Source organism: Acomys russatus, chromosome X (genome assembly GCF_903995435.1).
Source record: "Acomys russatus chromosome X, mAcoRus1.1, whole genome shotgun sequence".
In the NCBI taxonomy this organism is placed as follows: Eukaryota; Metazoa; Chordata; class Mammalia; order Rodentia; family Muridae; genus Acomys; species Acomys russatus.
In genome coordinates, this window is record NC_067169.1 from 32291201 (window position 1) to 32315975 (window position 24775).

At 39.5% G+C, this 24775-nt stretch overlaps 1 protein-coding gene across 14 annotated transcripts in view; it reads left to right on the forward strand.

Moving 5' to 3' along the window:
* The window catches only part of Reps2 (RALBP1 associated Eps domain containing 2), a 223985-nt gene extending 199644 nt beyond the window's left edge, over window positions 1-24341 (forward strand). For all 14 annotated transcript variants that reach the window (XM_051142318.1, XM_051142320.1, XM_051142322.1 and 11 more), the window contains 4 exons: window positions 2595-2678; window positions 5039-5184; window positions 14073-14178; window positions 22993-24341. In XM_051142318.1, coding sequence (XP_050998275.1) covers window positions 2595-2678; window positions 5039-5184; window positions 14073-14178; window positions 22993-23061 — 405 coding nt within the window. In that variant the 3' untranslated portion in view covers window positions 23062-24341. The remainder of the gene's footprint in view (window positions 1-2594; window positions 2679-5038; window positions 5185-14072; window positions 14179-22992) is intronic.
* Window positions 24342-24775: the final 434 nt, after the last annotated feature.

Here is a 24775-nt window from a genome sequence, read left to right on the forward strand (position 1 = left end):
CTGGGAATAATCACTACTCCTTTTTTGGGGAATTTTTAAAAAATTATTTTTAATTTATATATTCACTTTACATCCTTATCATAGACCCCTCTCTCCTCTCCTCCTGGTCCCCCCTCCCACCTATCCCTAACCCCGCCTCCCCTTGACCTCAGAAAAGGAGAGCTCCTCCCAACCAACTCACCCCAGCACATCAAGTTGCATCAGGACTGAACTCCTCCTCATCCACTGAGGCCAGGCAAGGCAGCCCCATTAGGGGGAAGTGAGTCCATGTCATAGACAGTACCTACTCAACTTACTAGGAGACACACATGAAGATTAAACTACCCATAAGTTACATGTGTGTATGGGGCCTAGGTCCAGTCCATGCATGCTATTTGGTTGATGATTCCATCTTGTAAGCCCCTATGGGACAAGGTTAGTTGACTCTGTTGGTCTTCTTGTAGCATTCTTGTCCCCTCTGGGTCCTTCTATCCTTCCCTCCCACTCTTCGACAGGATTCCTCGAGCTCTGCCTAATGCTGTGAGTCTCAGCATCTGATTCAATCAACTGCTGGGTGGGATCTCTCAGAGAACAGTTAGGTTAAGCTCCTGTCTGTAAACATAGCAGGGTATTGTTAATGGTGTCAGAGGCTGGCTCTCTCCCATGTGATGGGTCTCAGCTTGGGCCGGCATTGGTTGGCCATTCCCTCAGTCTCTACCTTTATCGCTACATGTCTTGCAAATTACTACTTCTTAAGGCTGTGAGGATGTGGCATAATAACTTACGCAGAACACTTGAGCAATTTGTGTATGACACATACATAGAATTCAGTTTGTCATAGAGACTAATCAGAGCAACAGCAGCAGCATGAATACCAGCCATCTCTAATGGGAGGAGAAGCTGTAAGAAATACATGGAACTTGAAACCAGGCATGTTGAATACTTATATATAGACTTTAAAGAGGTAGAAAGCTGTTCAGGATAAAATGCATGGACAGGGCCTAGAGATATTGGGTGAGAGTGCTTGCCTCACATGTGTGAAGCCTTAGGTTCAGTCTCCAGTACTGTGAAATGAATAAATAAATAATTTGGCCAGTGAGGTAGCTCAGTGGATAAAGGTGGCTGCTGCCAAGCCTTACAACCCGAGCAGGATCCTTGGGATCCAGATGGTAGAAAGAGAGAAATAACCTTCACAAAAGGTCCTCCATGACCTCCACACATGTACCATGACACACATGCACATGTGCTTGCACACACAATAAATATATTAGTTAATTGATGAAGAATAAGTAAGATTCAGGAGCAGATGGAATTGCCCTGGGAAAGAGTGAGGAAGGGAAAAATTGGGGCAGGAGGACCGAAGACACAGAACCCCAAGAAAGCACACATTTCAGAGGTAAGAGCCATCAGAGCAGAACAGGCATAGAGTAATTACAGCTAGGAGATTGCCACTTACAGCCACCTGAGACCACCAAGGGTGCCGTTTTGGAAGGTAGGTGAATGAGGAGAATACAAGAGGCAGCCAGAGAGTCACCCTGGGAGCCACCCTGTTAAGAAGCACGATGGGAAAGAAGGTGCACTGTAGGAGGCTAGAGACAGCCATGAAAGGTGCAGAGTGGCAGTGTGTGTTACAGCATACGTTTTTGTGGTATGAATTACTTTTGAGGGTAAATGAAGGACTGATTCCAGTGAAATGTGGAAGTCACTTTGCTTCTAAGCTTTCTCATCATGTTAATATTTGGCACCACTGGTAATAGCAGCTAAAAGCAGAGTGCTCTGACACAGGTGAAGGTAGCAAGCCTGGGGGACACGGGGAGCCTTATGTTTAAGACCCATTTATCCTGTTTTCTATTTGCATGTGTTTTGAAGTGCTTGGGGTATCCCTCATCAGTCTTTGTGCACTAAATAGTCAGCCTTTCTGATCACTACACCCATCACATACTTCCTTTTTAAAATGTAAATGGCTATGTTTATCAGAGTGTTTCAATTTTTAAAAGGAGCGTGTGTGTGTGTGTGTGTGTGTGTGTGTGTGTGTGTGTGTGTGTGTGTGTGTCTGTGTGTCTGTGTGTGTGTCTGTGTCTGCAGAAGCCAGAAGAGGACATCTAATCTTATAGAGCTGGAGTTATAGATGGTTGAGAGCTGCCTGGTGTGGGTCCTGAGAATTAAACTTCAGTCCTCCAGAAATGCAACTCTTAACTGCTGAGCCATTTCTCCAGCCCATACAGTGTTTCTTTATTAGGAATTTAATATTAGAAATTATGGTGCTGATTGTTTTTCTTGCTGCTCCTTAAGTCTTTTCCTAACCCTTTCTCCTCTGGTAACTTTTATGGTTGGGGGCGGGGGGTAAAGTGTTAGCTTTTAAGAAATCTGTATGTGAAAATATATGAGATACTCATGTATGTTCCTTTTCTTGAACGATACTAGAAGGAGACATGGAAGGGAATAGCAAGGTCTGTGGTGAAAGGTTTTCCCCAAGGGCAACCGTGCTTGCTTGCAGCTTGTTTTTCATCAGTGTGACTTGGTTTCTCTGAATGAGTCTTTTCGGAAGTAGTCTTGGTCGGATGTTTACGTGGTTGGGTTTTTGCATTTATACCTTCTCTTTGATCTTGTTGCAGTCTGAACCAGTGTCTGAAGCTGACTTACACCCTCAGCTAAGCAGAGCTCCTTCCCAAGCTACAGAAGGCAGTCCAGCAAAGAAGGTAAGTGCAGCATAAAGATGCTGCCATGGTAGCATAAAGACCTCTGGGCATCTTACAAATCTACCACTTGAAAGTTTCTACCAAGATGAGTGTGACGGTCCACAGTTCTGAAGTATGCTTTCTTTCTGAAGATTGGGATCCTGAAGGCTTTTGGGCTGGGTTGTAGATATCCCTGGAAGTTTGTGCTTTTCTCAACCTTCCAACTAAGCATAGCTGCCTTGCTTTTGGCAAGATCAAAAAAATGTGGAGGGGCAGGAGAGATGGATGGATCAGTGGTTAAGAGTGCTCACTGCTCTTACATAGGACCTGGATTCAGTTCCTAGCACCTCTATTGTGGCACGCTACTGTCTGACCTCAGTGGTCATTGCACATATATGGTGCACTTACACACAAAATGGAAAATTAAATAAATAACTACTTTTAAAATGTGGGGAGAGCTGGATGGCTTTAGTAAGACTCCATACATCTGCTAAGGAGGTAGATGTGTATAGGAATAGCTCAACAACTTTGGACTCCACTTGGGTTTGGATATGCATGCATGGTTTTCCTAACAGTGCAGCCAGCAATCTAGGACCTCTACTTGCATCAAGTTTCATGCATGCCCCACTTCAAACAATGGCATAAAGTACTCCTACCTTTTAGTAACCATTTAGTAGTTTCTTGTTTGTAGTAATTTTCCTTTGAGAAGTGCTCCAGAGCATATCAGGCATGAGACCCAGGGAACCCTTCTGGCTTAAACTAGTTTTAGATGCATGTGCATTAAGGCAAACTGTCTTCTGTATGAACTTTTGAGGAAAACCTTCTATTTACCATCTTATGCCTGTGCATGATTGGGCATGCATATGATTAAAATCAAATGTATCACCGGAAAGAACATGCATAGTGAGGAAAAGGCTTATATAACTCAAGCCTGTCAGTCAAATAGAATCCTCCGTATTACACTCCTTAGCAATCAACTTGTTCTCCTCCTGGACCCCATAAAAATAGCATGCTTAAGTAGCCCACTAATTTCTGCAGTATATCCCATATTGTCCATTGATGAGGCTGATGTGTTGCTTACTATGCTATGGAGGCAGATTGTACTGTCTGTTTAAATCAAGCTTTTTGCTGCTTTGGCATTCATGTGCTCATTGTACAATTGTTTGAATAAGGCACCAAGAATCTGGGACCATCTAGTTCAGACAATGAGACCCTGTTAGCATCTCATGTGGGTGAAGCAGTCTCCCCTTCTTGGTATCATGATTTCTTTCTTTTCTTTCTTTTTTTTTTTTGGTTGTTTTATTAGTTTTAAAAATTAGCTTGCAGAGCAGTGAGTTTTGCCATCACATTTCCATATGTTTTGTCTTTGTTGGTTCTCCTCTCCCTGTTCCCCACCTGCTGAGTGTCAGTTTTTCTCATGTATCTTGGCACATTTACCTTTGCCTGGCCATACCACTGGGCTCCTGCACTTTGCACAGCTAGAACTCCTCACTGCTGTGCTCTCTATGTACTCCATCCCCCCTCTTTCTGTTCTTTGGAATTGTCTCCTAGGCCTTTCTTTTAGCAAAGAGAATGGACCTTGGACTTGGGAGGACATGGGATCCTACAAGGAATCAGTTCAGCTGTTTCTTTGAACACACTGGCTTTTTTGTTTGACTTCACGTAGGGATCAAGAGTAGGAGAATGATGAGCATGTGACTAAGACCATTACAGACTTTGAAATGTAGTCTACAAAAAGCCCCAGAGTGAGACAAGAGTCAATTTTGTCTTCAATTAGAAAAGACCTTGTGGCTATATAACTGTGGTTCTCAACCTTCCTAATGCTGTGACCCTTTAATACTGTTACTTATGTTGTGGTGACCTCCAGCCATAAAAGTATGCTGTTGCTAGCGCATAACTGTAATTTTGCGGCTGCTATGAATTATAATATAAATGTCTAATATGCAGGATATCTGATATTTGACCCTCAAAGGGGTCATGACCCATAGGTTGAGAACTGATGTCATACAGTCTATGTGAATTGAAATGGCAAGAAAAATATAGATTGTTTACAGCATTAAAAATATAGATTGTTTACAGCATTAAAAAATGAAAAGAGTAAGGACACTAGAATTTTATTTTGGCATCCTTCTTGGTAATAGAAGTGGGTAGTAGCTTCTCAGCATATTTAAAAAGCAAGGCAGGCAGGCTGTTTGCTGGAGGCTGTGGCTAACCGCACTCCGGCACTTGGTGAGCTAGGTATCAGCTATAGGTCTGTGGTGTGTAGTTTGAATAGAGAAGTCTTCTGACCTTGAGGACAGAACTTTGGATAGTGGCGTGATGGATGGAGGGATCATTAAAATAAACTTCTTGAGCGTTTTGGGTTTCATTTTAATCCACAGGATGTGCCACATGCTCAACCTCCATCAAAACCTATTCGCAGGAAATTCAGACCTGAGAACCAAACTACTGAAAACCAAGAGCCTGCTGCTCCAGTTGGAGGGGCAGCTTCTGCAGCAATGGTGAAACCCCAACCAACAGTACAGAAGTAAGTGGCACAGATGAGTGAAAAGACGGTGGGGAACTTCCTCTTACATCTGCATGCATATGTATTTGTTAATGTGTTTGCACTTATAGTCCTAGCCATAGGGTTTTATGGTTGCCATAGTCATCTCTGCCATGGTGATGGTGATGGTGATGGTGGTAGCATTACAGACTCCTAAGCTGACAGTATAAAGTAGACCTTATACTCCATAGGACTTAGCCTGACCCAAAGGAGCAGGCAAGTTCTAGGAGTATTTGGTTTGGTTTCCCATCCTTCTCTCTTTTCTTTCCTTCCTAACTTCCTTTTTTGTGTTGGTCCAGATTCTTCTATGAAGGGGACAAGTATGGTGAGGGTAATTTTTTCTTATTTCATGGCTGATCTCAAGTTCCTTCAGGGCACATGGCTAGCTCAGGGTTCATAGACCAAGTCTCAGCAGCAATAGAGTATGCTTTAAAAGGGATCCTGATGCAGAGTTCCTGTTTTTAGTTTCCTCAGTACTGAATGGCACTGTCAGATCTTCTGTAATACTTCCCTTACTACCTGGAACAGACACCAGAGGGATTGTGGAGGCACTGTGGGCACTTCCAAGGATCAGACAACAGTGCTTTGGACAAATTGCCCTTCTTTAGAAGGCTGCCTTTGAGAAGATCTCCTACTTGACTCAGTCCTTTTGTAGTGACATTGATATATTGAGGGCAAAATCCCGCTGCTTTCACTTGACTAGAGGAGAGCTTCTCTGGCCAGTATCGCAAATACTTGCGAACCTTTGTGATATCTCTGTAGAGGCCTTCAGATCGCAGGGCTCTGTAGCTTTCCTTCTGCTATTATTGTGGTAAGAATAGCAACAGCTTTTGTGTCTGATGTCAGCAGCTTGCCTGGGAAGCTGGGTCCCATTTGGATTCTTTATGTCCTTCTTCAGAGGATTTTTCTTTCCTCAGATGGGTAGTTCCCTGAAGGCATCAACCAGTACAGGAAGTGATTTTTCCGCATTGTCTTCACCTTCGCAACCAGAAGGATGATTTCTGTCAGCACAAAGATGACTATTTTCCTCCTGAATTTCAGTTTCATATTAATTCTAGTTAGTCAGTGGTGGTCATATTGCCCTCCAAAGCAGCATATTCACAAACGTTATGTGACCATTGCCACAATATAATTTTGGGACCTTTTTTTTTGGTTATCTCCAAAAGAATTTCCTGCCCAGTAGGAGTTGCTCCCTGCTTTCCCTTCCCTGTTCAGCTCCTGGAAATCACTAGTTTACTCTGTCTCTACTTTGTTTACATTTTACATAGATATAGTCATGTATCATGTGGTCCTTTGTCCTTGATTACCTTTTACTTTCTTAGTGCTTAGAAGGTGCACCCATGTTGTAACATGAATTAGAACTTAATTTTTATGTAGAATGCTTTTCCACTCTATTAATATTCCACGTGTTATTCAGTGATTCATCAGTCAGACTTTTGGGTTGTGTGAACTTTTTGCATATTATAAATAATGCTGTAGTGCTGTCTATGTTCATGTTTCTGTATAGACATGTGTTTTTGTTTCTCGTGGGAATACATATCTGGGTAAAATTTGGACTTACATGATAGTGCTATGTAACACATCGAAGAAGTGCCTAGTTATTTTTCTGTGACCACTTCACTCAACATTTCCAACAGTGTATGTGAGGGTTTTAGTTCTCTATTTATTCATCAATACTTATTTGTTTGTGTAAGAAAATATACTTTTTTATTTTTTGAGATTATAATGTAATTGCATCATTCCTTCCTTTCCTTTCCTCTCTCCAAACCCTTCCACGTGCCTCCTGCTCTCTTTCAGATTTATGGCCTCTTTTTTTTATTAACTATTGTTGTATTCATATAGAATTCCCAAATACATAAATAGAACATGCTCAGCCTGTATAATGTTACTTGTATGTATATGTTTTTAGGCTGGCCACTTGGTATCAGATAACCAATTGGTGTGCTCTTCCCTGGGGAAGACTGTTTCTCTTGCTCTCAGCAGTCTTTAGTTGCCTGTAGTTCTTTGTGTAGGGCTGAAGCCTTGTGATCTTTCCTCTGTCCATGTTAGCATGTCTATTGGTATCGTCTTTTTTGGGTCATGTGTAGGCAGTCATCCATCCTAGTGACTGTAATGTGGTATCTCACTGTGGTTTTGATTTACATTTCTTTAATGATTAACAAATAGTGTTGAGCATCTTTTCCTGTGCTTATTGGCCATTTGAATACAGTTTTGGATAAACATCTACTCATAACTTTTGCCCATTTATATTTGTGTTATGGGTTCTACATATAGTCTGCATACGGCCCCCCTTTCATATACACATTTTCAGATATTTTCTCCTGTTCTGTTGGTTGTGTTTTTATTTTCTATGTGTAGTTTGAAGTACCAAGTTTACGTGTGTGTGTGTGTGTGTGTGTGTGTGTGTGTGTGTGTGTGTGTGTTTGAGACAGGGTCTCAATGCATGGCCATGGTTGACCTGTAACTTGATTTGTAAACCATTCTGGCCTTGAACTCACAAAGGTCCACCTGCCTCTGCTTCCTGACTTCTAGGGTTAAGGTTGTATACCTCCATGTCTGGCTTGTCACTTATATTTTTAGTGTCATATTTAAGAAACTGATGCCTACTCCAAGTCCATAAAGAGTATTTACTTATAAAAAGTCTTGTCACTTTATATCTGATGCTGATACCTATGGTCTATTTTGAGCTCATTTTGTGTCTCATGAGAAGATGGGGTTCAACTTCATTATTTGACATGGTAATTATACAGTTGTCCCTACAGTATTTATTGAAATGGTGCTTTCTTCTATTCATATGTTCTGTGAATGTCCCTCAGCATGCTAGTGTGGGGACCATGTGATATTTAGCTAAGAGACTAATGCACAATGTGAGTAGTCAAGGCCTAAGTTTTCACATGAGAGTATTGTATACAGCTTCTTATTTTAGTTCTAAGACTAGTTTACTTTGGCATGATAGGAAGGAATTTAGCATTCATAATTTTTAAAGGCCAGGAGCAAAACCAGACTATACAAAATGGTTGGCCTACCCGTCTTTCTCAGACAGAATTTTGAGAGAGAGATAAGCTCAGATTCCCTTGGACATGTGCTGTATATAGCTAAGTTACCTACCCTCCCCCACTTCCTTCTCATTTACAGTGTTAGTTGCTATGTAATATCTTTGGGGAAAATGAGAAGAAGAGTCACAATCATTTTCTGTAAGCCTAAATTATCCAACATAACACCAAGAAAGGCTAAAAATAAAGTAGACTAGCTATAAAACTGTCATCAGCTTTTATAAAAATGAACATAAAACATGAACCATTGTCAGAAACAAATTCACTTTTGGTATTACATTGTTCACACAAAGAAATTAGTAAGTTCATCCAAGTAAACTGCTGAGTCCAGCTTATGTGCAAAAAACATTCATAATGTGCCATTATTAATAAAGTCCAACATGAATTTGGTTTAGGAGCAATTTGGCTTAGTTGTTTCTTTGCTGCATCTTTCCTGTCTATTAAAAATAAACCCCTGGGAAACAGGATTGTTCATGCAACAGTTCCATGGTCAGCCTCTATAGTCTCCACTCTTCCCTGTAACTCCAGAGTGGTCTAGTAGCTACTATAGACTGTTTGCTTACCTACATGATGTTCTCAGTGTGGTTGCAATTGTTTTCTTTCCTTCCTCATGCTTGGTGTATTGGGATTGTTTGTGAGATTGATGTCTTGAATCCCTGATGGAAGTCCTCCATTTCCAACTCTAGAAAAGGCAATACAAGTATGGGACTTAGAAGATGCACCCAGTTTCCTTAGGAAAAATCAAAGCCCAGGGAGAAGGCTAAGAAGATGTATCCTTTTCTTAAAGGGAGGATCTCATGTAGTCATGTTGGATCTTTGTGTAGCTGAGGACACATTGCCCTCATAGTTTTCATTGCCCAAATGTTGGGATATAGATGCAAACTAACATGTCCAACCTAATATTTTTATTATTTAGAGACTTCTATTTATATTCTTTCTGGGAAAGATTTTTTTTGAGTTAGAGTCTCACACTGTAGCTCAGTCTGGCCAGGAACGCACCATATAGCCTACACTGGCCTCAAACTCATGGAAATACTCTTAACTCAGCCTTCTAAGTGCTGGTATATCATAGACATGAGCCACTATGCATAGCTTATTTATATCCTTTAAAAATAATAAAAGTATATTGTTTACATGTATCAGATTCTCAAAGAATAAGCAAAAAATATTTTTATAAATTTGGGTTTGCTACTTGAACAGAAAATACAGTTCAGAAGGGTAGAGTCACTCTGTCCAGGAAACTGGGCATCTTGTCTTCCTATTCTAGATTTTGTTGGGGCTTGCCTTTATCCATATGGCTAATGGTGACTTGTCACCAACATATTTATATTTCAGATCATATGGAAAGTGTTGCACAGTGCTTCTGTTCCACATCAGCAGATAGTGTGGCATGCAATGCAGTGAAACAAAATGATTATCTGCTGAATTGTTAGTCAGAGGTCTTCCTCCTTTGAAACCGGGCCAGCTGTAGCCTAGATTGGAACACAGAGTAAAATATTAGGGGAATCTGTAGGGGAAAACTTCAGAAGCAGTTATGAGGCAAGATAAACACCTTTCCTGAACTGTTGACAGGAGTATTGTGCCTAACATTGGTGTCTAAATGGAGACCTGATCTTTTCTTTACTTAGGACTCCTTTCGTTACAAAATAGAAAAAAAAAAAAAAACCCAAACCAAAACAACCACCACCACCACTACAACAAACCACCACCACCACCACAACAACAAACCACCACCACCACCACCACCACCACCACCACCACCACCACCACCACCACCAGCAGCAGCAGCAGCAGCAGCAGCAGCAGCAGCAGCAACAACAACAACAACAAAACAACTTGGAATATCTTAGCATATTATTTCTTGATTCATAAAGAACTTTAAGGAATCATATTCCTTATAAGGATATAGAGGTGTTTTATAGAAAATAGTGGCAGGAACACATCATAAAATGGGAACTGCCAACCTTTGGGCTCCTTCTGAAAAATTTCTAGTGTTCTAAAGGGTATTTGTTACTTTTCTCTGTGGAAAAAGTCTACAGCCTTCAGCTGCTGTGAAGTGCCAAGGCTGAACTGAACTCGTAACTGTCATCCACATACCTGGGAGAGAGAGAGAAGCTGCTCAGATGAGTATGCCCCAGCCACCACCCATTGAAGTGTGAAACTGGAAGTAAGGGGTTCATTAAACAAGCGTGAATACAAGGCATCTGTCCATGTAGGTATAGAGGGGCAATGGAGGCAATTCTTGGAGAAGGAGAAGCTGTTCTAAGCTGACTCACATAGGATGGTAATAGTCTAAGGGTGAAGAGGCAGCTGGTTCTTACTGGTCTCTTTCTGTAAACTTTAGGCTTTGAACTATATAGATTCATAGAAACTAACAAAAAGTAATACCAAAGAAGCTTGTCTATCTTTAAGTCTGTTCCAGTGATTACATTTTACCTAAATATAGCCAGGATAATTCTATACCATTTTGTCACATGTTATATAGATTTGTGTAGCAATTCCTGTAATCAACGTCCTTGAGGAGGAGTCCCACTTACCTCCTATTCTCTAACATCCATAGCCCCTAGCAAACACTTGTATAATTTTCCATTCTTATCATTTTAAGAATGCTATATAAATGGAACCATGTAGCATGCAACCTTTTGGATTTGATTTTTTTTCCCCCTCAGTATACATTTAGCACATTAAAAACAAAACCAAACAAAGCAGTCCTGGACACTTATCCCAAAGAAAGGAAAACTTTCATTCCTTAAAAATCCATCCAAATGTGGCAGATGTGTGTATCAGCCAGCACTGCACAGCAGTGTCCACTGGCATGGGTATAGCAGTCTGTTTAGACACTCTCCTATTAAGTGATATTTTAGCTGTGTATAGTTGGTGAATATCACAAATAAAGTTGCTGTAATGTAAGCATCTCTGCACAGATTGTTATTTATAAATTGATTTTCTTTCTTTGGGATAAGCATCTTGAACTATGATTTTTGGATTGTCTGCTAAGTATATGTGTAGTTTGAAAAGAAACCAAGTTATCTTCCGGAATGGTGGTGCCATGTCACATTCCTACCAGCAATATATGAGTGAGACATTGAATTTCTCCATGTCCTTGCCAGAATTTAGTGGTGTTCCTTTTTAATTTTAGCTGTTTGAACTCTGTTCCATTGTGGTCTTAATTTGTATTTCTCTGAAGGCTAGTGATGTTGAAAACTTGTGTGTGTGTGTGTGTGTGTGTGTGTGTGTGTGTCTGTGTGTATCTGCCACCACATATCCTCTTTGGTCATACATCTCTTCCTTTCCTTTGATGATTTTCTAATTCTTTTTTTTTAACTGTTGTATTTTGAGTTCTCTTCCTTATTCCTTCCTTCCTTCCTTTCTTTCTTATGGAAGGAAGGGTTAATTTTGGTTCACAGTTTGGAGAGCTACAGCACATGAGGCTGCTGCTGCTGTTGCATTGGCAAATACACAGTCAAAAAGCAGAGAGACAAGTGCTAGTGCTCTAAGTTTTGAGAACTTTTTGTATTCTGAAAAGAAAGAAATCCATTATTATATTTGTTGTTTTCACATATCTTGTGCCATGATGAAACTTGTCTTTTCATCCTCTTTATAGGCCATTGTGTTTTCTTATTTTTTCTTTTTTTGTTGTGTTCTTTTAGTTGTTGATATTCAGTGTAATCTTTGTACATATATTGAATATTATCCTGGAACATTTATTGCCTTACCAGAAATACTAGTAATTAATGTTCTTTAGAGTAGAAAGGCAGACTTGAGTTTCTAAACTTTAATAATAGCTCTTTGTTCCTGTGGTGAAGAAAGGATGAGTTTTACTTCATTTCAATTTATTAAAAATACACAACTGAAATACATTTTATTTCAAGGATCTACAGTTTGAGGACTTAAGATAGTACTTGATCAGAAGTAGATGGGATTCAAGATGTTACCAGAATTGCAATAGCTGTAGATGTACCTTTGAAACCAAATTTATGTACTTAAACAAACGTTTGAATATCAAACATCTCAAATAAAAGTCTTATAGAATGTTGTCCTTTTGGAAAAAACACTAAAATTGGACCAATGCACAGTTTCTCTTAAGTAGAAATTTAAATTTGTTTGTTGTTGAGCAGAAGAATGCATCATGTATCAAAATTCAAACATTCTTATGTTATGTATATTTTGTTTCTGTTATGTTGGTATTATTCTCAAAATTGTACCTTATATTATTAATTTATTTTATTGTATCCTTGCATATATTAATCATTTAGTAAAGAAGTTATAAATTAAAAATTACTCTTATTTGTGGAACATAGATAGCCTCTGTCTCACACACATGTGCAACATGAGAATAAAAAGAAGACTTTTGTGAAGATGACAGGAACTAGTAGGAGAGGAAGCAGGGCAGAGAAGAGTAGTGAGTAGTGAATATTGGCCAAAGTGCATGATGTATTCGAATAAAAATGGCATTATAAAACCTTTCCCTTTGCTCAATGAGTGCATACTAACAAAATTTGTTTTTAAAAAGTGAGGGAGATGGCTCAGTGGGTAATATGCTTGGCTGTACAAGCATGAGGACCTGAGTTTAAGTCCCAGAACCACAACTGTAAGTGTAATCTCTGTTTTATAAACAAGTAGACTTTTGATGCTTCTTCCCTGCCTCTATATGGCTGAAACAATCAACCTTTCAACTTACTGCGTGAGTAACTAATCTACAGACTAGCAGGGTGGCTAGCATGGTGTATCCCCTCAGGAAATATCTACAGGGTAGATCTGTACTGTGATTTATTTCTCAGTGATTGAAAATAGGGTTGTTTTTCTAGGAGAGTGTGAGTTATCTTTTAGTTGTGTTTCTTGCTGTGGGAAAAAGAGTTTGTAAGTTATACTTGTGGTGACCATGTTCATTTATCATTCTCACAATGGACAGTTTTAAAAGGTCAAGAGGATACTAAGAAGACTTATGGCCAAACTGTAACTGGAGACTTTAATAGACCCAAGTGGAGCACATGATCTCCCAAGTTACACCTCTTCTTTGAATTTAGTACTGGCTTAGCTAAGGTATACTGGTATAAAAGCATTCTCCCTTTTCCTCAAGTACCTCATATTCAGATATATATTAAAATTCATATTTTCTTTATCTTATAAAGAAATAAAGGAGGAAGCTGGGTGTGGTGTGCACGCCTATAATCCCAGCACTGAGAGAGGCAGAGGCAGGCAGGATCTCTGTGAGTTTAAGGCCAGCCTGGTCTACAAAGTGAGTCAAAGACTACCAAGGATACATAGAGAAACCTTGTCTCCAAAAAAACAAACAACAACAAAAAACAAACAAAGCAAAACAAAACAACCAAAAAAGAAAGAAAAAAGAAAAAAAAAAAAGAAATAAAGGAGGATATGGCAGTCTTACTAAATTAATGTAGAAATTGTACTTAAGCGAATGTTCTGTTCTTTTTTGCCAGTCTTGTCCACTGAAGTAGATTCCATTAATGCCTGTACAAAAGGGGCATTTGGCTAATAAGAATTGTCAGAAAAATGCTTATTAAGATGTCTTAGAATAACTTAAACAGAAATGTTTGAAAAGGCCCAATTCACAGCCCTTATTCAAGTTGTAAATGGGAATAGCTTCAGGTATAAATAATTTGTCCTGACAAATTTGCTTCATTTTGGTGTAGGCCTACCTGCTTGTTGGGCTGAGAACATGGGATGTTATTTTTGGAGCCCTGGGATGGTACCTTTTGTCAGTTTAGCACCTTTCATGAGTCTAAGTTCTGACTTGCAAGAAAGGGTCCAGACTTTTGAGTCTCTTTTCATAGAAATGTTTGCACTGTTTTACAGGCAGTCTTCCAAACAGAAGAAGGCCATTCAGACTGCCATTCGCAAAAATAAAGAAGCCAACGCAGTGCTGGCCCGCTTAAACAGTGAGCTTCAGCAACAGCTGAAGGTAAGAGGTGCTCCTCACATTTGGATCCCTTCACTTTACCCTGGCTTTTTGTTCTGATTTGTTTTGACCATCAGCTCCCCATTCTTTTCCCTAAGACCTGTCTTTGTTCGCATAATTCTTTTTTTAATAGCTATTTTTTATTTAATTAAATTATTTCAATTACAACTCAATTGTTATCCCATCACTTGTATCCTCCCATTCCTCCCTCCCTCTCACTTTCCCCCTACTCCCCTCCCCTAGGTCTATGACCGAGGGGGACCTCCTCCCCCACTATATGGTCATAGGCTATCAAGTCTCATCCTGGTAGCCTACTTATTCTTTCTTTGAGTGCCACCAGGCCTCCCCACCAAGGGGAGGTGGTCAAATATGGGGCACTAGAGTTCATGTCAGAGGCAGTCCCTGCTTACCACACAACTGTAGAGAATATCCTGTCCATTGGCTAAATCAGAGTCAAAATTCTTTTAATTGGTGGAGAATGAATGCATTTAAGTTCCAAGGGTTGGTTATTGAATGCTTAGACTAAGAGTAGTAACTTTAATATGGAGGCTGTATACCGGTTATGAGTGAAAAGGAAACAAAGCCAACTCTGCATTCTTTGTTGTTCAAAGTTTCTGAGTGAGTGCATAATTGTTTAGATTGTCTATGAATGATGCTTACACTTCTGTGGAAGTAAGCAGACTGAGTTAACCTCTCTTCTGGTACCTTGGAAATGGTTCCATTTGGCTTTCTCAAGGACATCATCCCTGTTTTTCTCACTCATTTCTCCTTGGCATCAGTTTCTTAGGCTGTTCTAACCATATACTGCAAGTTTAGTGATGTCATACTGTAGTGCTTTATTCTGTCCTGGCTCTGTGATTTGAAATTCAGGCATCATCAGAGCCCTGCTGTCTTTGAATGCTTTAGAAATGATACCTTGTTTACTGTTTCCCAACTCCAGGCAGTTTCTGGCAATCCTTGCCATTCCTTGGCCTATACATAAAGTTGCAATATCCATCTGTGTCGTGGTGTGACATCCTTCCTGTGTCTTGTCTGTTATCTGTTCTTACTGTGCCTTTCTGATTAAGGACACCAGTCCTTGGGTTAGGGTCCAGCCTATTCTATCACGGTGTCATCCTCACATGATTCTGTTTGCATATAAAATTGTGTTTACAGGCACTGGGAATTAGGACTTGGACACGTTTTGGTGGGACATGATTTTACTGGGTTATTCTCAACCCATGTATAAACATACTCCAGCATTACTAGTTCCCCTTGGGTAATTACTGCTCCATTTCGCTCGCCTCCTTCTTATGAATTTTCTTAGCAGTTATTCTCACTCACTGTCTTTACTTCCTTAATGTTTTCTTTCTCCCCCACCTTAGTGTGGTCCTGCTGTTTTCCTGCATTCCTCTTATTATGGCCAAACCTAATGAGCTTTGGTTTGTTTGTTTGTTGGGTTTTTAGAAGGATCCGCATAAATGACCATCCTCTTCTCTAAAATTAGCTTTCTTTTCTTTTTTTAAAGACAAGGCCTTGCTAAGTAGCCCAGGCTGGACTAGAACTCAAAATCTTCCCACCTCAACCTCCTGATCACTGAGATAATAGTTATGTACCACCAGGCCCATCTGGAAACAGTGCTTGTGACAGAGAGGCTGTGCTTCTCCTCCTTTGCCTTCTCCTCCATGGGTACTGCTTTCAGCACTCCCTACTCTCGCCCATCCTCACTTCTCATTTATGTGCCTCCCACCTCTGCCAAGATATTTTATTCCAGAACTTGTAAATAATTAGAAAATTTGGAATAATTGCGCAGTGATTATTTGTACAGCCACTGCTTCACTTCTGCCACTAACATTTTATTTTTTTGAGACAAGCTCTCTCTACATAGTCCCTTCTGTCCTGCAACTCACTATGTATGCAGAATAGGCTAGCTTCATAGAGTTCAATTTTTTTGCAGTTTTTTCTTATAATGTGAAATTTAACACATATAAATCTTATCTGCATACTTGCTGATCTTGTGGCAAATGCATATATTTGTAGAACGCAAATTATGAGTTTAGGGACTGTTGGCATTGCCATAAGAGGTGTCCCTGTGTTCTTTCTCATTCTACTTCTACCCCAGCCACAGGGCAACCACTATTCTGATGTCTTTTTTTTTTATTAATTTATTCTTGTTACATCTCAATGGTTATCCCATCCCTTGTATCCTCCCATTCTTCCCCCCCCCCATTTTCCCCTTATTCCCCTCCCCTATGACTGTTCCTGAGGGGGACCTCCTCCCCCTGTATATGCTCATAGGGTATCAAGTCTCTTCTTGGTAGCCTGCTATCCTTCCTCTGAGTGCCACCAGGTCTCCCCCTCCAGGGGACATGGTCGAATGTGAGGCACCAGAGTATGTGAGAAAGTTATATCACACTCTCCACTCAACTGCGGAGAATATTCTGACCATTGGCTAGATCTGGGAAGGGGTTTAAAGTTTACCTCCTGTATTGTCCTTGGCTGGTGCCTTAGTTTGAGCGGGACCCCTGGGCCCAAATCTGCCTATCATATTGTTCTACTTGTAGGTTTCTAGGACCCTCTGGATCCTTTTATTTTGCTATTCTCCCATGCGTCTCTTATTTAGAGTCCCAATAGGATGCCTTCCCCTCTGTCCCAGTTTCCTGGTAAGTGAAGGCTTTCGTGGGACATGCCCCTTGGGCTAGTATGCAGATATAAGTGAGTATATACCATTTGATTCTTTCTGCTTCTGGGTTAACTCACTCATTATGATCATTTCTAGCTCAATCCATTTATCCACAAATTTCGGGAATTCCTTGTTTTTAACAGCTGAGTAGTATTCCATAGTATATATGTATCCACTCTTCTACTGAGGGACACTTAGGCTGTCTTTATATCATAGTTTTTTGCCTGTTCTGTAACTATATATGATGGTAGCCTACAACAAATACTTTTGTAGAAAGTTTTTGAGATTCGTCTATTTTGTTATATGCATAAGGAATTTACTTTTTTCATTGCTACCTAATATCACACTGAGTGAATATGCTGCAATTTTATTATTATGTCTACTTATGAAAACTTGAACTGTTTACAGTTTTAGAATATTGTGAGTAAAACTGCATCATTGAACATGTTTTTTTAAAAAAATATCATGCTTTTACTTATTCTTTGAGAACTCCATGCAGTGTATTTTGATTATATTCACCCCTTTTGCTCCCCTCACGTCTTTTAAAAATAAACCACCGAGTCTAACTTGTGCTGCCCCTAAGTGCATGAGTGTAGGGCCATCTACTGCAGCTAACTGCTGGTCAACTTAGGAGGGACCACAGCCCTAAAGAAAACTGACTCTCAGGTAGCAGCCATCAACTGCCAGTAGTTCCTCTGCCTATGGGTGGGGCCTCTGGGCCCTCTCCATTTGCATTTGAATGTTCACTGGCTTGATCTTCTGCAGGTAGTCATGACTTCTGTGAGTTCGTGAGTTCTGCATTTTCAGAAAACACTGTTTTGCCTAGTCCTCTTTACAACCTGTGGCACTTATATTCTTTTTACCTACTCTCCAAAAATGTCCCATGAATCCTGCAGAGAGAGATGACATTAATGTCTTATTTATGCCAGAGCAGTCCACAGAAACCTTGGACATGTTTTTGTGTGGAAATATATCCTCATTTATCCTAGAAGTAGGATTAGTTGATAATTGATGTTAGTCAGCTGTGGTAGCACACAGCTTTAATCCCAACACTTGGGTGGCAGAGGCAGGTGGATCTCTGTGAGTTCGAGGCCAGCCTGGTCTATAGAGTGAGTTACAGGACAGCCAGGGTTACACAGAGAGACCCTGTTTCAAACAAAACAAAACAACCAAATCAAACCAAACAAAACCAATCCACGACCAAGGCAACTTATGAAAAACAGCATCTAGATATGGGCTTACTGGCAGTTTCAGAGAACGAGTCCATGACCATCACAGTAGGGAGCATGGCAGCATGCAGACAGGCATAGCGCTTGAGCAGTAGCTGAGAGCTTATGTATTATCTGCAAGTTACAGGCAGAGAAAGGGATTGGCTCTGAGTGAATTTTTGAAAGCTCAGAGTCTACCACCAGGGATAGACCTCCTCTACTAAGGCCATACCTCCTAATCCTTCCCAAACAGTCCCACAAAATGTTTGTCAATATTTCCTTCTAGTGTTTGTATAACTTATTTATTTAACAACTATATACTTTTATGAGTAGATACTTCAAATTTTGATAGAATCCAAATTTGCCATTTAAAGAAATATGATTATTACTTTCTATGTGAGGGAACTTTGTATATCTATAGATTATGAAATAATTAATATTTTCTTCTAACAGCTTTATTGTTTTTCTTTTATATTTTTAAATTAAATTTGTACATGACGTGACATTAGGGTCAGGTTTCATTTCTCTCCATGTAGTATTTTCTTAATCTAGCATCATTTGATGAAAAGACTTTTTTTCTCTTGGATCACTTTGGTGCCATTATCATAAATCTAATGACCTGAAATTGTGGGCTCAGTTCTGACTTCTTATCTGTTCCATCAGTCTTTCTGTGGATCCTTGTGCTACACAGCCTTGATTGCTGCTGCCATATACTGTGTTGAAATGTGGTAATATAACATTTTCAACATGTTTGTTTTTTAATGATTCCATTGGGTTTTGTAAGTCTTTTATCTCATGCAAATTTGAGGATTGGTAGGAAAGTGCCACAAATTAAAAACTGTTAGGATTATGCATTGAATTTAAGGAGAATTGACATGTAAACAATGTTGATCTTGCTAACCTGAAAGCAGAGGAGTCTCTACAACTATTTCAGCCATCTAAAATTCCCAAGGGATTCTGAAATTTGAGTATATAATCTTTTGAAAAGTTGTTTAACATTTTTGTGATACTATTGCAAATTAGATTGAAAAAAAAAACAATTTGATTGTTCAGTTGAATTTGTGTAGGTCATAGGATATAGAACAATACACAAAATAACCAGTCATGTTCCTGTGTATAAGTCATAAATAATTGGTAATGGAATTTTTAAAAAGTATCACTTCACAGTAGCTGGCCTCCTCCCCCCAAATGAAATACTTTGGTACAAAACTATGAGAATACACATAAGATTTGTATACTGGAAACAAAAAAAATACTGCTGAGAGAAATCTAGGGAAACGTAAAGGTACAGGTATATTTACTCTGTATATTTGGAAGAGTCAATAGAATAGAGATGTCATTTTTCTCCCCAGTGATCTTTTAGATTCATGACAATACCAATTAAGATCCCAGCAGGATTTTTAAAATGAATACAAACAAGCTGATCCAAAATTTTGTGTGTGAGGGCTGGAGAACTTGGAATTGCAAAAACCCAGTGTGAAAAGAAAGAACAAATGAAGAAATCACTGTCAAGCTGCAATAATCAGGCAGTATAGTGCCGAGAGTGGTGTGCAGATCAGAATCCTGAAATAGATCCCACACATAAAGCCAACTTGGTAAAAGACAATGATGCAAAATCAACTCAACAAAAAACTAGTCTCCCAACAACACATTTAGCAATTGGTCAACCATATGTAATAGAGAAACTTGATCTAAATCTCACCCCATCTGCAAAGATTAACTTACAAAGGCTCATCCATGTTAATGGAAAACATAAAGCGATAAAACTTTTAGGAGAAAATAAAGGGAAAAACCCACATGACTTGAGGTTAGACATGACCTTAGTATAAAGAAATGACCACAAGCATCATCTACAAGAAAATAACTTAATTTATTGGCCTTCATTAAAATTAAACTCCTTTGCTCTGCCAAAGACACCAGAGAATTAAGAGACAATTTACAGATAGGGAGCAAATATTTTCAAACTACATATTTGACAGAAAGCTTGTATTATGATCAAAACTTCATTTTAAAACTCAAAAATAAGTCTGGGGGAAAACCTACTACTATCAGCCTGCTAAAGGAACATAGCAATAAAATGGCTCCTAATGACATACTGCTATATCCCTCATCAGGGAAGCTTCTTCTTGCACTGAGTGGGAATTAACACAGACCCACACCTAGACAATGTGCAGAAAGTGAGAGACTTTGGAGCACTCAGTCCTAAATAGAATATCTTTGTCAAAATCCTACCTTCCTCAGTGATCCACATGGAAGAGGAGGCGGGAAGATTATGAGAACTAGAGGTGCTGGATGACTCCAAGGGGAGAGCATCCAGCATATATGACGTCACAGAGACTGTGGCAGCATGCATAGGGCCTGCACATGCACAAGCCAGGCAAAATCCCAGGATGGAGAAGGGGATGTGGACACAAGGTCCCACTCCTAATTAAGAAGCTATTTGCAATTGACCTTTCTGGGAAAAGGAAAGTCATTTTCTCCAATGGACTCTCACTGGGTATAATGGGCACACTCCATGCCCAGGAGTAGTTGTCCAACACAAAGCAAATTTTCTGTGCATGCTTTTGTTTTGTTTTGCTGTTTTTGTATTATTTTCAACTTGCTTGTCTGTTTTAATTTTCACTTTTTGTTCTTTCTCCTGTTTGAGTGAGTGAGAACATGAAGTTGGGTGGGTAGTGAAGATCTGGACCGAGTTAGACTGGAAAGAATATGATCAACATATGTAGTGTGAAAAAATTTAAATAACATTTTTAAAAAGATTAAGAACTCCATATGTGACCACCTCCCCTTGGTGGGGAGGCCTGGTGGCACTCAGAGAAAGAATAAGCAGGCTACCAAGATGAGACTTGATGCCCTATGACCATATAGTGGGGGAGGAGGTCCCCCTTGGTTATAGACCTAGGGGAGGGGAATAGGGTGAAAGTGGGAGGGAGGGAAGAATGGGAGGATACAAGTGATGGCATAACAATTGAGATATAATATGAATAAATTAAAAAAAGGACCCAAACATCTTGATTTAAAAACTGGCACAGGACTGAAACAGATATTTCACCAAAGAGAATGTAAGGATGACATATATGCACATGTAATGATATTCTATATCATTAGCCACTTGGGAAATAACAACTGAAGCTAGGATTACATACTACTATACACGCATTAGAACTGCTGAAGCAAAACATGATACCATTAAGGGAAGGCAACTGGGACCTCATGCATTCATTGGTGGTGGGACTGAAAAATGCTACCTAGGCCCTGGAAAGTCATTCAGTAATCTTTTGAAGTGATATCTATTTTTGTATCAGTTTTACTTCATTTTATTTGGCTTTATGTTCTCTCTCCGGCTTTTAGGTAGGTCAGGTCTATTGTTCTTTTTGCTTTTTTTCAGCTTTGTTTTATAGAGATGGGATCTCCTTCTTACTCAGGCTCCTATCAGATTGACTAATATAGCCCAGCCTTGAACTCCTTTTAGTCATCCTTTTTTTTTTAATCTCCTGAAGTGCTGGGACTCCAGGCACATGCCACTATGGCCTGTTTATGTAGTGCTAGAGATGGAACCTAGAATGACTGGCCTTTTAGGCAAGTATGCTACCAACTGAATTCCATTCCTTTTGCATATCACTTTCACAGAACTCATTTGCTCCCCCAAGCCTACTCTTTCTTGGGTTTTGCTGTTACCATCATAGCTAGAGCAGCATCTGACCTACAGCCCATAGATATAGAAGATAGGTTGCTAAAAGTATAAATGAATGAACATTTGGTTCTGTACATTAGTTTTTCTTTTCTTTCTTTTTTTTTTTTTTTACCAGTGGGCATTTAAAAAATTAATTTCTTCAGATTATATCTCAATTGTTATCCTACACCTTGTATCCTCCAGTTCCTTCCTTCCTCCCACTTTCACCCTATTCCCCTCCCTCTAGGTCTGTGACCGAGGGGGACCTCCTGCCCCACTATATGGTCATAGGCTATCAAGTCTCATCTTGGTAGCCTGCTTGTCCTTCCTCTGAGTGCCACCAGACCTCCCCACCAAGGGGAAGTGGTCAAATATGGGGCACCAGAGTTTATGTCAGAGTCAGTTCCTGCTGCCCACACAACTGTGGAGAATGTCCTGTCCATTGGCTAGATTGGAGTAGGGGTTCAATATTTACTCCATGTATTGTCCTTGGTTGGTGAAGTAGTTTTTAAAATATATATTGGCTCTCTGGAGCATCTCAGAGTTGATCCTTCACATAAGAATTCTTATCTACCTTGGCCAATTATATTTAAGCATGCCTTTATGCATCCTTTTTCTCTGTGCAAAATCTGTTTTAAGACTGAAAGTTTGCATTTCCAAATAGCAGTTTGCTGTTCTTCTCTTCTGTCTTTTACCCAGAAATTACATTAAGCTGTAGTATGTGCAAGAGCCTGGACAAGAGATTTTGGTGGAGGATGGCCAGTGTATCATTTTATCCTTCATGCCTGGCTCAGTATTGTCAGAAAAGAAGCCAGAGATTGCAACTAGAAATTTAACTGAGGTGATTCAGTTTTGTACTTGGAGTCTACTTTTCCTTTTAGTTTTTGCCTATTGGCTTTTTAATATTTACTGTCATTCTCCGCCACCTTCTGGGCCCATCCATGGAGAGTGAGGCTAAGACAGGGTTGCAAAGAACTATGAAGTACATGCTCATTGTTGTACCATGCTCACAGTGCCTCGTGCGATTGTGCTGGCACTTGGCTGTCTGTTCTTGTGTCTGAGATGACTGTTTCAAGGTTACCACTCTGTGTTGACACATATCAGTGCTATCAGTACAGTGGCTTAGTGATTGTGAATCCCCCGTCTTTCAATCACTAGCATTGAAATTGGTGCCTTTCATCCACATGTGTATTTCCTTTGAGTGTGTAAAGAAAAGAAATGAACCCAAGAAATGATGCCTTTTCTTTTTCTTTCCCCTGTTTTGTATAATTTAGGAGGTTCATCAAGAACGGATTGCGTTGGAAAACCAATTGGAACAACTTCGTCCAGTCACAGTGTTGTGACATTTCCAAGGCTCGAGTGACAGTGGGTGACTTTGTCTGCCAAGATCTTTCTTTTGAGTGCTTGAGCCCAACTACTTGTCATAGATGTCTCAATGTCAAAAGCTGTGAGCAGCACAACATAATCTGTATGACTTTCTCTTTTGCAGTTCACATGAATTTTACAGTGGTGGTAAAATGTCTTCAACTAATTATTGCACTTAAAATCTTAAGTATCAGCTACCTGGGAGCTGAAACAGGAGGGCCACAAGCTCAAAACCATCTTGAGAAGCTTATTGAGACACTCTCTCAAATAAAAAGTAAAAAGAGAGCTAGGGATATAGTGCAGTGATTGAATGTTTGCCAGATGGGCAGAAAGACTCCAGTTTAATCCAAATATCATTTAAAAATTATACTTATTAATGGGATTTATCTTGCATTTAACCACTTTTCGATATTGCTCCTTATTAAAGTTAGTCTTCTAGCAGATAATTCAAAGTATTATTTATTTTAAAAATTTATAATTTTTATAGAACCTATTAATGAAGTACTACCAGGATGCTCATTTTATTCTTGTATGTGTGTTACACACAGTAGGTTGGCTTCCTGAATAGTGTGGATTCAAGCTGGATAGTCTTGGCATGATGATAATAAAAACAAAAGCTGAAATACAATTAAAGCATCAGATTTACCCGGGCATAGTGTCCTCTACCACTATATGCTAAAAACTGCTTCTCTAGTACCATTTTGATATTGTATCAGCTATAAGTAATACATGATTATTGTTTTCTATTAAATATGAGAATTGTATTGGGTCTTTACACCTCCATGAAATAGAGAATTTGGCAATGGACTGTTTAATGTGTCCAATCTAGGCCATCAACCTAGATAACTTAGTCCTTTTCATGTAAACTTTTGGGCAAGCACAATCTACTTTAACAATCTACTTTAAATACTTGCCAGATCCCTACTTTTATCCTGCATGGGATAGCATCTCTGTAAATGCATGAACTTGGAAGCCACCCATCAAATATGAGTAGCTGGATTGCTACCTATTTGTTGTTGCACCCAGTTACCCAGGCTAAGAAGGGAAGGGAAATAGCTACCAACTCTCCAACAATTCCTGGTTGTTATTGTTGCCATTGTCTTTATTTCAGCCTGGATTTCAAATGTGTGGGGTCTGAAGACAATGAAAGAATGTAATCTTCTCACCAGCTATATGACTACTTGTTCTTTGTAAAGCGTGCTTTTGGGAGGGATTGGCTTTATATACAGTTCAGGAGAGCTCAGGTAATTCTAGTGGAAGTGATATAGAGCAAGCTCAAATGGCAGAAGCCAGTATCCTGTAGAAATTTAGTAGTATAGCCCAATTGAAAGTAGGAAATGACTGACCTATAGGGTCATAGGGTCCCTGGTTCGCTGATCCTCAACAGGGCATTCCAATGTTAGCATTACTTCCAGAGACTTACAGCACAGCATGCTGTCTCTTGTGCATTTTGCCAACTTACTTATTCTTTGGGTAGTGGGATGTGGTGTGCACAGGGTACTTTTTGATATGGTTTTGGATAGATTTACAATATGTAAGATTAAGCTGTTGATTTCAACAGAGCTGAGAGCATTTAGTAAAATAGGCATTTATTTAATACTTCTCTGTTCCTTTGGCAAGCTTTATCAGTAGCTTAACAACAGAAGAGAAGGGTTCAAACAGATGATGTTTTCCCAAAGAAAAACAAATTGT